We start from the raw sequence: 16,331 nt of genomic DNA on the forward strand, positions 1-16,331 counted from the left end.
TATTTCTTCTTTATCAAAGTGTCTGTCCATTTCTTCTCCCCATGTTTTGATGGGATTAGATGTTTTTTTCTTGTAAATTTCTGTCTGTGCCTTGTATATTTTGGAGATTAGCCCCTTGTCTGATGGGTATTGGGTGAATAGTTTCTCCCACTCGTTTTCAGTGTTTTTATTTGTTATTTTCAGTTGTTTTCCATTTCAAAGAAAAGTGTTAAGCAATATTAAATTCATAAAAGAACTATCAGCTAAATTTTATGAATACACACACTCTAAGAAAAGTTTTTTGACAATTATACCAGGTGAACAATAAAAAAAGATTTTGATGCACTAAAGTGAATTAGTTGTTCCATTTTTCTTCTTTTTTTCTGTTTATTTTAACATCCACCCTCTACTTCTTTACTAGTTTTTCCAGCTTTTTTTATTTTAGTTGATTTGTAAATTCAAATTTCCAAATGTTGATCTTTTTGTTTTTGAGGAACCTTTCTAGAGGGAAGTAAAGAGAAGGGGAGAAAATGCTATATTTTTTTTTTGTTAATTTGCTTCTAGCTCTTTTATATCTTGAAGCAAGATTAGCTAAGTTGTGTGTGTGTGTGTGTGCGCGCGTGTGTGTGTGTGTCTGTGATTAGCTAATTAAATCCCAAGTTGTTGACTTGTTATAGGTATTAAGTTTCCTACTTTGTTATCAGCTCCTCTGATCCAGTAGTGTTGGTTGGACTAACTCAGGGGAATCAGAGAATATCCACTTGGTGTTCAGATAACTAATGTGAGTTATTTGTATGTATGATACGTATATAGTTAAGCAGAATTGCCTGTGAGATTTGTGAAGGCAATTCTCCTTTATTTCAAAAATAAAGGGCCAGAGCAATAGCACAGCAGGTAGGGTATTTGCCTCAGGCATTGTCAATCTCGGTTCAATCCCTGGCATCCTGTATAGTCCCTCAAACCTACAAAAAGTAATTTATGAGTGCAGAGCCCAAGTAAACCCATGAGCACCTCTGGATGTGGCCCAAAAGCCAAAAACAATAAAACAACCAAAAACACAATGGCAGGCAAATAAAAGACAGGTACAGTATCTCTCTTCTCTTTTCTATTAGGATTTTTTTCTATGATGAAGGAAAATTTCCCACTGCATTTTGTTTTTTTAATGCTTTTTGGATTCTCACCAGCAGGTTTTTACAGTCTGTTGCTTGCCTCTCAGATTAGAAGAATGCTGGCATATTTTAACAGTTTCCTAGGATTCAAACAGCCTTTAATTAACAGTAAATTGATGTTTTGGATTGTTACCAAAATTGGAGACAGAATGCAGAGGTGGACTTCTGTTCTTCCAACTTGAGAGTGCAGTGGAGTCATAGAAAAGGGGACAAAGTTGTTTGCTACCTTGCAAATTGTTGATTCCATGCCCATATGGAAAGGGGTGCCTTTGTTGGCATATTATCCTACAACCTGCTCAGTGTTGGCCCTTGTCTCTGGGAAGGAGGCAGGTGTGTTTGCATGCTCAAAACTATGAAGATTGCTTCACTTGTATATAGATTTTCTGGTTTTAATCTTCCCATTGCCAGGGCAGTCAAGTATGGCTGCTGGTGTTTGTGGTTAAGTTTCCATGCCAGGTTCATATCATCATGTCTGCCAGAGTTTAGATATGGAGGAAAAGAGCAGTTTCATAAAATAATTACTGAGACAGACTGAATGCATACTGTGAACTGAAATTGGTTCAGAGAAGGATGGAGATACGTTGGATGGCTTTTCTAGTCAAGAGGTCTTGATTGTTGATATGTTGTTGACTCAGTCCCAAGCACTAGACAGGAGAATAGGAATAAACTGGGTAATATGAAGTGTAAGCAATATTAGCTGTTATCTTAATAACCAGTTACTTTTAATCCAAAGAGAAGAAAAAAAAAAGCAGCTCTAGCAGATTCTTCTGCCTAATGGCAAATTAGTTCATTGACAGATTCCCAAGTGAAGTCAAATGCATTTCACATCTTGATTTTTTCAGTGACCCTCAAAGCTGGCCTTCTAGTCTTATAGGAGATATTGCTATTTTTATGTGCACTATGTCCCTGATTACTCCCTTTGCTCTCCTCTCTGCAGGTGGTACATGCCAGAGCCCTGCTCTCCCAGCCCTGGTCCGTCCACCAGCCCCTCCTTTGCAACCATCGCTGGATATTAAACCATTTCTTCCCTTTCCTCTTGACACTGCCGCCGCAGTCAACCTCTTCCCAAATTTTAATGCGGTAAGTCCCACTCCCAAATTTGCTCTGCCAGTGCTGTAGATACTAGTCAACCTAAAGGCAGGGGTAAGTTGTGTGGTCACTGTATAATTCCTTCCATGGCTTGACAGAAAGGTATGAGAAAGTTGTCTATCTAGTTATGTAAGATTCCTAGAACTTGGCTTTTTTAAGGGGAAAGAAAAAAATTTAGTTTTATTGGGCTAATTCTGAATTCATGACTCCCATAATTTGTCTTTCTGAGGATCATCCATAATTTTGTGAATTTTTCTAGAATACATCCAAATTAATTAGTTTGGATGAGTTACTAATGTTTGAGTAAGTTACTACTAGCTTATCCACATGGGTTAGTTTGTTAAGGTAAAAAGTATTGATTTAGTTGTATGTCTGAGAACTTAAATGAGTGTTTTTTTACTTCTGGACCCTGCACTTTTCAAATGTCATTTTTTTAAGTTAATAAAGAAGATCCTTCTGATTAGGAAAATAACACATTCCACATACACCAGATCCTCTTTCACCTAAAATAATGCAGGTTTCTGGGAGTAAGAATTTTCCTTTTCTTCTTTTTTCCTCCTTTTCTCTCCCCTACATTCCTCAACTTGCTTTCCCCTTTCTTGATCTTGCCTTCTCTTTCCTTTTTCTTCCCCTTCTTTCTCCCTCTTGTTCCTTCTTTCTCATATTTTCTTACTTTCTCTTCCTTTCCTTTCTTTTTATTCTGATCAATCACAGTTGCACAAGTCTAGTTTTCCTTCTTCAATTACACTTTTTTTGGGGGGCCCCACTCAATAATGCTCAGGGGTTACTCCTGGCTGTCAGCTCAGAAATTGCTCCTGGCTTGGAGGAACATATGGGATGCTGGGGGATCAAACCACTGTTTATCCTAGGTCAGTGAGTGCAAGTTAAATGCCCTACTGCTTGTTCCAGCCCCTAATTATACATTTTTTAGCTATGAACAACTGTCTTCTCAATGCAAATTTTACTACCTCCTCAATTTTCACTTTTAAGCGTGTTCTTACAATTTGATACATTCCTCATGTTCATCTTCCTCCTCTTTTTTAGTTGTTGTGTTGCTATGAGTATTCTTTGGATGGTAATAGCAATGAAAATGTTAGAAACGAATAAATAAATTTTACTTTTTCTTTCATATCATCAAAATCAGCTTGCAACATTTGCTAAAATGCAGGTCTGAATTTATCCATGACAAGCTATGCCAGCAGTACTAGTGCAAAGAGGATTAAGATAGGAAGTCACTGATTTCCAATGATTTAAATAATCCAGATTACATTTTGCTGGAGGTGGGGTTTAAAATAATTTGGTCAGGGCCTGGAGAGATAGCACAGCGGCGTTTGCCTTGCAAGCAGCTGATCCAGGACCAAAGGTGGCTGGTTCAAATCCCAGTGTCCCATATGGTCCCCCATGCCTGCCAGGAGCTATTTCTGAGCAGACAGCCAGGAGTAACCTCTGAGCACCACCGGGTGTGGCCCAAACACCAAAACAAAAAATAAATAAATAATTTTGTCAGCAATCACATGCATTTTTTTTTCAAAAGGCAGAGTGGGTTCTATTTTCTTTAATAATTCTTTGTCAGAGGGACTTTGAACTTGCCAGTGAAATAGTCTAGTTTGGGTTCTCACCATAGAGTAAGAGAGAATTATAATGATTTTTATATTTGAGGGTGATGGGTTACTTGGAGAAATCTTATTTTGAAATTAAAGGTACATAGAGTTGCATAAAGATCATATTTCTAAATTTGAGGCTTCTAATCCTAGGTGTTTCAGTAATAGCACAGTGCATATTACTGAGTATCAAATTCCCTGATTTTTAAATGACCACAATAAAGTTCCCTGGGCTATTTTTCTCTGAGTTCTTCATCTGCTGTTCTGTTAAGTGGCTTCCTGGCATAGTTGTGCTTTCCAGACACCAGAGATGTTTCATCACAGTGCTTTACCTAACCTCCTAAACCACTCTGGCATCTTGTCACTTGATTTCTATCAGCTTTAGAATAGAGGAGGTAAATTACCTGTAAGGTAGTTGTAGACTGGACTTAAAATTTTCTTATGTCTTTTGGAAAACATTAAAAACAAAATGATTACTCTGACAAAGAATTGTTTGTTGAAAAAAAAAAAAAGATAAGTGATACATTTAAATCTCTGACACAATAGAATGTGTCCCTAATGTTTCTTCGTCTTTAACATAAAATAAAAGAGATGTGATGTTCTTTTCTTTTGGGCTTATAACCATCAGCCTTTTAAGCTCTAATATGGTGGTGGAAACATATTTATGATAGACTGACCAGATTTAAATCTCTGCACTGCTATTTAGTATGAAGATGGTGTTAGTATAAGTCATATAGCCTCCACATGTCTTGATATATTTCTTATCAGAAAAATGGGAAAATAACTTATTTCATTTAAGTTATATAGGTTATGTTAACAATTAGCTTATAGGTTTATTTTTAAATGTAGCAACTCACTGTCTGATTGCAAAGATTTACCTCACTATGTTTTTTTTTTTTTTTTTTAATCTTTTTTTTTTTTTTTTTTTTTTTTTTTTTGGTTTTTGGGTCACACCCGGCAGTGCTCAGGGGTTACTCCTGGCTGTCTGCTCAGAAATAGCTCCTGGCAGGCACGGGTGACCATATGGGACACCGGGATTCGAACCAACCACCTTTGGTCCTGGATCGGCTGCTTGCTAGGCAAACGCCGCTGTGCTATCTCTCCGGGCCCAACCTCACTATGTTTTTCTTGTGATTGATTTGACTTGTGATAGCATTCATCCTATTTAAACCAAAAGACCCTCTATTGCTTTGACAACCTGCTATTTATTTTTGTCCAGACTAGTCAAATTTCGACTAGACAAATAGAAGTCATTCCTTTCTGAAAGCAATGGTTTCCATGCCCAAAATTAGCTGCTTTGAATCCACAATATGTATCTAGAGTGGTTCACTAAGGAATAGCCAAGTTCCTCACTTCATTGCAGTTATAAATGTCAACACAAAAATTCAGAGTGTGTGCAATATGAAGTTTTGTTGTTACAATTTTATTCTATTTCTTGTTCAAGAACTCCTTTAACTTGGCTGGAGATAAAAAACAATTGAATTTTCTTTCTGTATATAAAAATTTATATATTTATTCAGTTATTCATCCGTCTATCCTTGGTCATCAAATTATTTATTCAGTTAGGCACTGAGGAGAAGACTAGAACTTAACATGACCTTTAGGACCTAATTTATAGATTTGTACACATAAGGATCTCAAAGCTGTCAGTCTTACATAGAAATGCCATATAAGTCTTATTCCTTTTCCAAAAAATGATGACCTACCCACTATTTAACAACCTTGCCCAATCTGATCATTTTAAAACAGAATTCATGATGATTAGAATTGCCTATTACAGTTCTCATTTGAAAATATGAGTATAGAATCATATTTGTGGCAGGTACCTAATGGTGAAGTAAACTAATAAATATGCATATATATAAATTTATATGATTATTATCTGAGTTTTAGCATACATCATAAACCATCGAGTTTGGTTTAATTCCTAAAGAATCATGAAACATTTGTGAAATATAAGTACAGCTGGGGGGAATAAAACTAGATGTAGAATCTGAGAGTTGATTTATAGATATTAAAAAGAAGGTGTTTAAAAATATTAACGTCCTTTAGTTACTCAAAACCAAGTTTTATGCAATAGCAAGGTTTCCTTTAATGAATGATCTAGGAATATTCGAAGGCATGAAGAAAACATTCTTTGATATCATCACCTTACCTACCCAACCATACAATCTCTTAAGACCATGATTTCAATGTTTAATACCCATCTGACCCCAGGAATGTTATTTTGAGGTTCATTTTTTGAAAAGAAACAATTGTAAATTGAGGGAGTTAATGTTTAGGATAGAATGTTAGGAAGTATAAGATATTTGTACCTTGTGTCAAATATATTAAGCATCAACTATATGCCAAAGGTGACAAAATGGTTATGGACTCTTCCATGGAGTAGTTCTAAGAGAGAAGTTTGATAAATTTATCTTTGTTAACGGGATATTTTTATTGGTAGGGTTTGAACCACCTGGTGATGATGAGAAATTTCTTCTGGTGTTGCACTCATGAATCACTCACTCTTGGCAGGGCTTGAGGAACTATGTTGGGTGCTGGGGTCAAACTCAGGTCAGCAGAAAGCAAGACAAGCACCCTACTTACTGTACTATAGAGTTCTGGTCCACGATGGGGCTCATTTTTATTGAGAAATTAGTATAGGACATAAATTAAGCCAGGCTTTATGATTACACTTGTGAAGATTTGATAAGAAAGAAACTATTCTAAGCATATACACAGGAAGAAATTTAATATAACAATTTAGATGCTTACAAGACCTTGTGAGGTTTGAGCAAACAAAGGTCAGAGAAGACAGTCGCTGACTCTAAGTTTTCTTCTTTCTTTCATGGCATCAGTAAGTTACAGAAATGCAAGGACACCCAATAATCCTAGTTACTTTCATCCAAATCCTTTGAAATCTCTCTCTCTAGTGGACTGTAAGCTTGAACAATGTTGACAGAGATCAAGAGGACTTCACACTCAGGTTTCTAGTACTTGTGAGTTAAGGTGGCAGAAAGGGAAGACAGTGCTGGTCTGCTAACAGAAGACTTGAACATGATAGAGTGTAAAGATCTGTTGAATCAGAAACCCTTAACATGTCTAGATTCAGGGGCAAGTGAATAAATCCATCAGACCCACAGTTTCCTATTCTACAAACTTAAATTGTTTAAAATATTTTGGATCTGTTTTATTTTGCTTTCTTTTGTCAGGAAGGCAATTGAGGTTTCAATTGAAATGCTGCAAATGGAAGAGTGAACTTCAATGTGTTAGAATGAACACTTATAACTGCAATCTCCTTAGCAATATTCCAAGATCTGTTTCTCTCTTCAGTTTTCCTTCCTCTAATATATTTTAATATACTAATCTAAAGTTATGAGATTGATTTAATTTCAAATTGTTGAAAAGAAATTCCAGTCAATTTTGATAAACAGTATTTTTTAAATCAGAATAACAGCTATACTGAGGGTTTACACTTATCTTTGCATTAAGGGATTACACCTGAAGTGGTTGGGACACCATAAGGGTTACAGAGAATCAAACCCAGACTGCTTACAAGCAAGGCAAACAACTTAACCACTGTACTATCTTTTTGCCTCCAGAAGTTCTCTAACTTCCTTCACTAGTGCAAAAATTTTGACTGTAAGCTGCTCTTCTATTATAAATTTATTTTGAAAGAGGGATCAAGAAGTACATAGACTGTCTGCCTGTGTTTCTGAATCCCTGAAGGTCTTCTCAGAGGCCTAGGGAGCACACCCCAAAAAAACTGTATTTTGAAGTTTCCCAGTAAGTACATTCTGGCTGTGGGGGACATAGACCAATAAGCTGAACTCTCTGGCCTGTGGAGGCTCTGCCCTGCTGTGCCTTTGTTCCCTCTGAGGACTTCAAAATAAACTCTCCTGCCTATGCCTGTCTGCCTGTGTTTCTAAATCCCTGAAGGTCTCCTCAGAGGCCTAGGGAGCACATCCCCCCAAAAAATGTCAACTAGAGGCAGCAGAAGAGCTTTGCTTCGCTTCGTGGCTGCGCACTCTTTCTAACCAATGAACCCCACCACAACACGCAGGAAAAACCACACTACAAGCGTGACAATGGGGAAACCTCGCAGGCAAACACCATCCACAGAGAATGAAGATGAAAGCTTGGATGACCTAATAAATTACAACCACCCAATTAACCTCTCTGATAAGGAACTTAAAATAGCAATATGGAAGATGTTTGTAGAACTCAAAGAAAGCATAGATTGATCTGAATAGAACACAAAGAGAGAAATCAGAAAACTCCAAACTGAAATAGCAGATATAAAAACACGGTAGCTCAACTAAAAACCTCAGTGGATGGCCTCGACAGCAGGGTATCAGCAGCTGAGGAGAGAATAGAAGTACTGAAAGTAGTGATGCAGAAAAACTCAACACAACAGAATAAATTGGAAAAGAACCTTAAGACAAACAGGCAATGGAAAAAGTACTCAAGGAATGCGAACAAATGAAAATAGAAGTCTTTGATAAACTCAACAGAAACAACATAAGAATCATTGAAGTCCAGAGATCTCCAGGAAGAATCAACTATCAAAGATATCATCAAAGAGATACTCCCAGAGTTAAAGACTACATGCAATCAAATCCTGCATGCCCAAAGACTACCAGCTAAAAGAGTCCCAAAGAAAAACACCCCAAGACACATCCTCGTTACAATGACATATCCCATAGATAGAGATAGAATACTGAAAGTAGCAAGATCAAAAAGGGAAATTACATTCAAAGGAGGATCCCTAAGATTTACAGCAGACATGTCACAAGAAACTCTCAAGGCCAGAAGACAGTGGTGGGATATTGTGACAAGACTGAATGAAATGAATGCCTCACCAAGAATACTGCACCCAGCCCGACTCACATTCAGGTTTGAAGGAAGAATACATAGTTTCACAGATAAACAACAGCTCAGAAACTTCAGAGATTATAAACCAGCCTTAAAGGAAAAAACTGACAGGTCTACTCTAAGACAAGAGAGACCAACTAACACAGCAAACTTATCTACAAAGATGACATTAAATCCTATGACAATCATCTCCCTCAATGTCAATGGACTAAATTCACCAATTAAAAGACACAGAGTGGCAAAATGGATCAAAAAGATGAATCCAACCTTCTGCTGCCTACAAGAAACACATCTGAATAATCAGAACAAATATAGACTCAAAATCAAAGGCTGGAGGAAAATCATCCAAGCAAACAACACACTCAAAAAAGCTGGGGTGGCCATATTCATATCTGATAACACCAACTTTATACTCAGAAAAGTGGTAAGGGACAAAGATGGACACTATGTACTAATCAAGAGATATGTGCAACAGGAAGAAATTCGACTATTAAACATATACGCACCCAATGAGAGACCAGCAAATTATCTAATACAATTACTGACAAATCTGAAAGAAGAAATCAATAATAACAAAATAATTGTGGGAGACCTCAACACGGCCCTATCAACACTTGATTAGTTAACCAGATTGAAACCCAACGAAAACATACTAGCCCTGAAAAGAGTAATGGAAGAAAGAGGACTAGTAGATATATACAAGACACTCCATCCCAAAAAACCTGGATACACATTCTTTTCCAATGTACATGGGTCATTCTCCAGAATAGACTACATGCTGACACATAAAACATACCTCCATAAAATCAAGAGCATAGAAAACTAATTTTTGACAAAGGAGCAAGAAATCCTAAATGGTCCATAGAAAGCCTCTTCAACAAGTGGTGCTGGCAAAACTGGTTTGCCACTTACAAAAAAGCGAGCATAGACCCCCAGTTTACATCAAGTACAAAGGTAAAATTCAAATGGATTAAAGACCTTCATATCAGACCTGATACCATAAGGTATATAGAACACCATGTCGGTAAAACACTCCATGACATTGAGACTAAAGCCATCTTCAAGGAGAAAACTGCACTTTCCAAACAAGTGGAAGCAGAGATCAACAGATGGGAATACATTAAATTGAGAAGCTTCTGAGCCTCCAAAGAAAGGGTGCCCAGGATACAAGAGTCACCCACCGAGTGGGAGAAACTATTCACCCAACACCCATCAGATAAGGGGCTAATATCCAAAATATACAGGGCACTGACAGAACTTTACAAGAAAAAACATCTAATCCCATCAAAATTGGGGAGAAGAAATGAACAGACACTTTGATAAAAAAAGAAATACAAATGGCCAAGAGGCACATAAAAGAATGCTCATCATCACTAATCATCAGGGTGATGCAAATCAAAACAACAATGAGATACCACTTTACACCACAGAGATTGGCGCACATTACAAAGAATGTGAACAATCAGTGCTGGCGGGGATGTGGGGAGAAAGGAACTCTTATCCACTGCTGGTGGGAATGCCATCTAGTATAGCCTCTATGGAAAGTGATATGGAGCTTCACCCAAAATCTGGAAATTGAGCTCCCTTTCGACCCAACTATTCCACTCCTAGGGATATAACCTAAGAGCACAAGAATACAATACAAAAACCCCCTCCTCACACCTATATTTATTGTAACACTATTCACAATAGCCAGGCTCTGGAAACAACCAAGATGCCCTTCAACAGACGAATGGCTAAAGAAACTGTTGTACATATACACAATGGAATATTATGCAGCCATCAGGAGAGATGAAGTCATGAAATTTTCCTATACATGGATGTATATGGAATCTATCATGCTGAGTGAAATAAGTCAGAGGGAGAGAGAGAGAGAGAGACGCAGAATAGTCTCACTCATCTATGGGTTTTAAGAAAAATAAAAGTCATTTTTGCAACAATCCCCAGAGATAATGAGAGGAGGGCTGGAACTTCCACCTCACTTCATGAAGTTCACCACAAAGAGTGGTGAGTGCAGTTATAGAAATAACTACACAGAGAACTACCATAATCATGTGAATAAATGAGTGAACTGGAAAGCTTGTCTGGAGTACAGGAGGGGTTGTGTTGGGATGGAGGGAGATTTGGGACATTGGTGGTGGGAATGTTGCACTGGTGATGGGGGTGTTCTTTAAATGATGGAAACCTAATCACAATCATATATGTAATCAAGATGTTTAAATAAAGAAAAAAAGAAGATTTTTGTCAAAAATAAAAATAAAAGAAGTAGACGGAGAAGGGAAATAGGAAAAAATAGACAGGCTCAAAGAGAAAACACTTTCTAGCTTGTACAGTTATTCTAATAGGAAGCAAACAAACAAACAAACAATAAACAACCTACTGCCTAAGTTGTAATGTCATTTTAATTTGAATTTAATTCAGAAAATTTTGTTTCATCAGACTAGAAGGTAGATTTTGTGTTATTTATTGATAATATTCTTTATACTTTAGGATACCGTGCATCTCTAGGAGAGCATATTAAAATATAGATTACATTTCAGTAGTTTTGTGGTAAAGGAATTAATTTAATAATCTTGAACTCCATTCTGGTGGAATTTCTCTTTTTATGGATGTGGTGTGCTGTTAGATAATAATGGAAGATGAGTACCTGTACCTGCACCTTAGTGTAGTATCTCTAGGGTTGTGTTTTATGTTTCTGTATGTGAAGAGCCTCATCCAATGATACATAGCCTTGCTTAGGACTTTGTTTACAGTATTCATGAACTTCTTATTATGTTTCAGGTATCTCATATTACTCAGTTGATGAGATCAATAGAGTGATTTCTAGTTATTATGCCATATATCCTACAAAATGGAAATGTGGACACATAGGTATGGAGTAAAGGTTATTTGAAGAGATGCACAGATAGATATAGATATAGATAGATATATAGATATATGATAGATAGATAGATAGATAGATAGATAGATAGATAGATATAGATATCTAAAAATCACATGCAAACCATGAAGGGAAGTCTGGAACAAATTATCTCTACTCAGTCTTCAGGAAAAAAAAACAATTCTGATAAAACTTTATTTCCAACTTAAATCACACATTCTGCAGAACTATGAGATGAAACAGTGCTATTACTTAAGCCAATGTACATGTTGTATCTCATCATAGCAGCCTTAGAGTAAAACATTCTGAGAGCCATTTTATCTTCCCATCATTGTCAGACTATTCTAACCTATTCTAACTATTTTAGATCTTGAGTTTTACTTTTATCCTCAGTGAAATTAAGCAAGCCTTACCCTTAAGTCATCTGCATTAGATGAAATGCTCTATTTGAACCCAAATCAAGTTTCATGTATCTCCTTTAACTATAGCAGATGCTACACAATATTTTATCTTTTTAAGAAGAACTATTTGTGAATTACCATCAAAGCAACACAGAATCTTAAAGAAGTCAATTTTGCATCAACTAAAATATCTTATTTATATGGTAATTGCATGTGATTATTATCTGTATAATATAATGAAATTATAAGTAAGAGATTAAAATTATTTTCCCCAATTAATACAAATTGGGAATTATTAAATTTCTGGTAAATCTAGGTTCAGAGCTCCACGGCCAAAGCAGGGTCATTTACAATAAAGCTAGCTGATCTCTTGCTTGTAAAAATTTGTAGTTTCTAGATTTAACTATCAATTTTTTTAGCTATAATAGCTGTGAATAAAATATATAGTTACTACTATAGTAACTATAAATCAAATAAACTGATATAGTTCAGAAAACTTAACTCCAGGATAGTAAATGACTTCTTGCAAGACATTCTATGGTTGGGAAGTATTTATGTTGTATGTGGGCCATTATTATAAGAGGAGATGGATAATTTTGGGTGGTAATAGATATACAGCCTACCTAATAATAGCAAACACTTTTTATATGTGTGTGTCTCCTGCTTGTTACTCGGGAGGCCTGGGGGCCCCTTCCATTTATTTTCTATCAACCAATGCCAAGAAACATCTGATTCAACTCAAGGATACTTAGACTGTCCAGCATCTATACCCTGTTGCATAGCAAAGGGTTCTTAAAACTCAGGATTTAACCTGAACACACACACACACAAAGCCCTTAGCTTCTAAGATGTTTAAATTCTATATTTTATTAATTTTCTATCCCAAACCTCTAAATTTACATTTTCACATTTATGAAGCTAGAATAATCATAGTGACCTCCTGAGTGTCTGAAGATGTTCAAAATTAAAAGCAGTACTAAATAAAGTAGAGACTAAGAAAATGTATTGAGTTAAAACTTTTGATGTTGGAACACAAGTAAGCAACTTTACTTGTTTTCGTTTATTTACAACCACTTTAAGGCAGCTTTTTGAAAATCACATTTTCCGTACTGTGACTAAATTTTGGTTAAAAAACTATTCCATAGCTAAATACAGATGAAAAATAGCCTTCTCAGCCTTCTTTAGTGCATCAAGGTGGGTTTGTAGCACTTTATAGTGTTCAAAAACTAATCTTGAGTTTGTCCTGAAGGTCCCCTGGCTGGATTCTGGGGACCATGTAATGCCAGAGATAGAAACTGGATCTCTGACAGGCAACATATGTTCTCAGCCTATTGAGGTATCTCTCTATACTTCAGTCTATCTTTTGAAGGAAGTTACCTTCATACTATCTCCAAGCACAAACAAAAAGAATAATAATATTATTTCTCACTTCTCTTAGCAAAAGGAAAAAGAACATTTTTACCTGCAAGACTTTTGTTTGAGACACAGGGCATCTTAATGCATGTCTCACAGATATGTACTGATCTAAGAGCTATTTCTAGGGCTCCCACTGAGCTAAGTACAGAAATTGCAAGGTCTGAAGTTTAGAAGATTTTTTTTGTTGTTTTGCTTTTGGGTGGCACCCAACTGTGCTCAAGGGCTACTCCTGGCTTCCTGCTTCAGGAATTTTTTCTGGTGGGCTTGGATATGAGATGAGATTCTGGGGATTAAACTTGAATCTGCCATGTGCAAAGTAAACACCCTGCCTGCTTTATTATCGCTCTGGCTCCAAGAATTTAGAAGAATTTTACAGAAATTTAAGAGAACGATTTTTAAAATTTGATAGAATATGTAAATCATTATTACTTATATATTTACCAGTTAATCCATTTTTAAAATATTTTATAAAAATAGTTACCAAAACTTGATGGTGTTTGTTAATGCTTTGGCAGAGAGATTTCAAAAGCTTTTTCTGTTATTTCTAGATTCTAGAGTTTTACTTCTATGTAAAAAGTAAAGGAGACTTTAAAGTAATTTAGACAATTTGTACAATATATGGCTGAGAAAGTCACATCATCATTTGTTTTAAAATCTTTTAGCTCTACCCAATTTCCCTAAACCTGGTGAGCTATAGCAGTGGGAAATAGCTTACTCTGAAACTCATAAATCAAGATACTACAAGGGTGTAAAGTAAGGCTAATTTGCATTTTGTATTTTGCTAAAAAAAATAACCATTTATGCCACTTTCTATATTGAGTTTTGGCAAATAATAAAGCAGAAAATTACTAGTTATTTCTTTAGCATCCTTTCTTGAACACAAAAATGAAATATGCTGCAGCATTTGTAGAGATCATTGATTGAGTGAAATGAATTATTATTATTTTTCAGGGATTTGGGGCCACATCAAAAACACACATACTCAGGGGTTACTCCTGGCTATGTGCTCAGAAATCACTCCTGGCTTGGGGGACCGTATGGGACGCAGAGGGATCAAACTGTGGTCTGTCCTAGGTCAGCACATGCAAGGCAAATGCCCTACTGCTTGTGCCACCACTCTGGCCCCTGAAATAAATTCTTTTTTATTTTGGGGGGGACTATTTCTCTTAAGAAAATACCCACCTGGCTTCATACTCAGGAGTCACTACTGGCAGTGCTCAAGGAACTATGCAGAACCTCCAGAGATTGAATTTGGCCTTCTGCATGCAAAACAGGTGCCCAGTGAACTCTTATTAGTCAGTGTTGAGACTGTCTTGTTTGGGGGTATGATTGTGTTCAGGACTTACTCCTAGGTCTGTGCTCAGGGATCGTTCCTTTCTGGGTTCAGAGTACAATTTTCAGTTCTGGGAATTGAACCAAGGACAACTCTGTGCAACACAAGTATCTTACCTACTGTAGTATCACTCCAGCCACTCGAGTTGAGATATTTATAAATTGAAAAAGGACAAAAAATTTAGATGATTTTGTCAAGGAATACCTAAATTTGATTTCTAAATCCAAATGCTTTTTAAATATACACATTAGCTTTAAATAAACAGTATAAACCAGATCCAGAGACATAGTACTACAGTTAGGATTTTTGCCTTCTAGCTGATCAGTTTGATTCTGGAATCCCATAAGGCCTCCAAGCCCACTAAGAGAGGTTTCTGATTACAAATTGAGGAGTAAATCCTGGGCACGACCAGGTGTGGCCCCAAATCAAACAAAAAGAATAAATGATAAATCCTTTGTAATATAAGGAAAAATTAAAAAATCCTATATTATTTAGAATGTATATTTTATTTCTTAAAAAACTTTTCTTTTGGGCCCGGAGAGATAGCACAGCAGCGTTTGCCTTGCAAGCAGCCAATCTAGGACCAAAGGTGGTTGGTTCGAATCCCGGTGTCCCATATGGTCCCCTGTGCCTGCCAGGAGCTATTTCTGAGCAGACAGCCAGGAGTAACCCCTGAGCACCTCCGGGTGTGACCCAAAAAACAAAAAAAACAAAAAACAAAAACAAAACAAAAACAAAAAAATTTTCTTTTTATTTTCTTAAAAATTTACTTTTTAAAATTCTCTTTTCTTTGAATTAATAAAAATTATAATAATAAATAAGTTATAATTATAATAATAAATTATATTATAAAGATTATAATATACTGATTTTTATTTTTAAAATGAATTTAGTAAGCTTGTAATCTACTGATCAGACCCACTGCTATGATTTGAAATGACTTGTTTTCAGCTTAGAATTTATTTCTTTCTTTATTTAATTTTTTGGGGGGGCCACACCCAGTGATTCTCAGGGGCTTAAAAAAGTCTGCGCTAAAATACAGTACAAAAAATTCCTTCCTCACACCGATATCCATTGCAACCCTATTTACAATAGCCAGATTCTGGAAACAACCAAGATGCTCTTCAACAGATAAATGGCTAAAGAAACTGTGGTACATATACACAATGGAGTAGTATGCAGATGTCAGGAAAGATTAAGTTATAAAATTTTTCTATGCATGAATATACATGGAATCTATTATGCTGAGTGAAATAAGACAGAGGAAGAGAGATAGACACAGAATAGTCTCACTCATTTATTGGTTTTAAGATAAATAAAAGACACTTTTACAACAATTCTCAGAAACAAAGGAGGACTGGAAGGTCCAGCTCATGACATTAATTTCACCACAAAGAGTAATAGTATAGTTAGAGAAATAACTACATTGAGAACTATCATAACAATGAGACTGAATGAGGGAAGTAGAAGTCTAGAGTACAGGTGGGGTTGGGGTAGAACGGAGGGAGATTTGGGACATTGGTGATGAGAATGTTGCACTGGTGAAGGAGGGTGTTCTTTACATGACTGAAGACCAACTACAATCATATTTATAATCAAGGTGTT

At 36.2% G+C, this 16,331-nt stretch overlaps 1 protein-coding gene across 2 annotated transcripts in view; it reads left to right on the forward strand.

Annotated features, from left to right (window-relative positions):
* The window catches only part of ZNF385D (zinc finger protein 385D), a 376,013-nt gene that overhangs the window by 99,417 nt on the left and 260,265 nt on the right, over nucleotides 1-16,331 (forward strand). For both annotated transcript variants that reach the window (XM_049766069.1, XM_049766068.1), the window contains exon 2: nucleotides 2,086-2,228. In XM_049766069.1, coding sequence (XP_049622026.1) covers nucleotides 2,086-2,228 — 143 coding nt within the window. The remainder of the gene's footprint in view (nucleotides 1-2,085; nucleotides 2,229-16,331) is intronic.

This window comes from Suncus etruscus, chromosome 20 (assembly GCF_024139225.1).
Source record: "Suncus etruscus isolate mSunEtr1 chromosome 20, mSunEtr1.pri.cur, whole genome shotgun sequence".
In the NCBI taxonomy this organism is placed as follows: Eukaryota; Metazoa; Chordata; class Mammalia; order Eulipotyphla; family Soricidae; genus Suncus; species Suncus etruscus.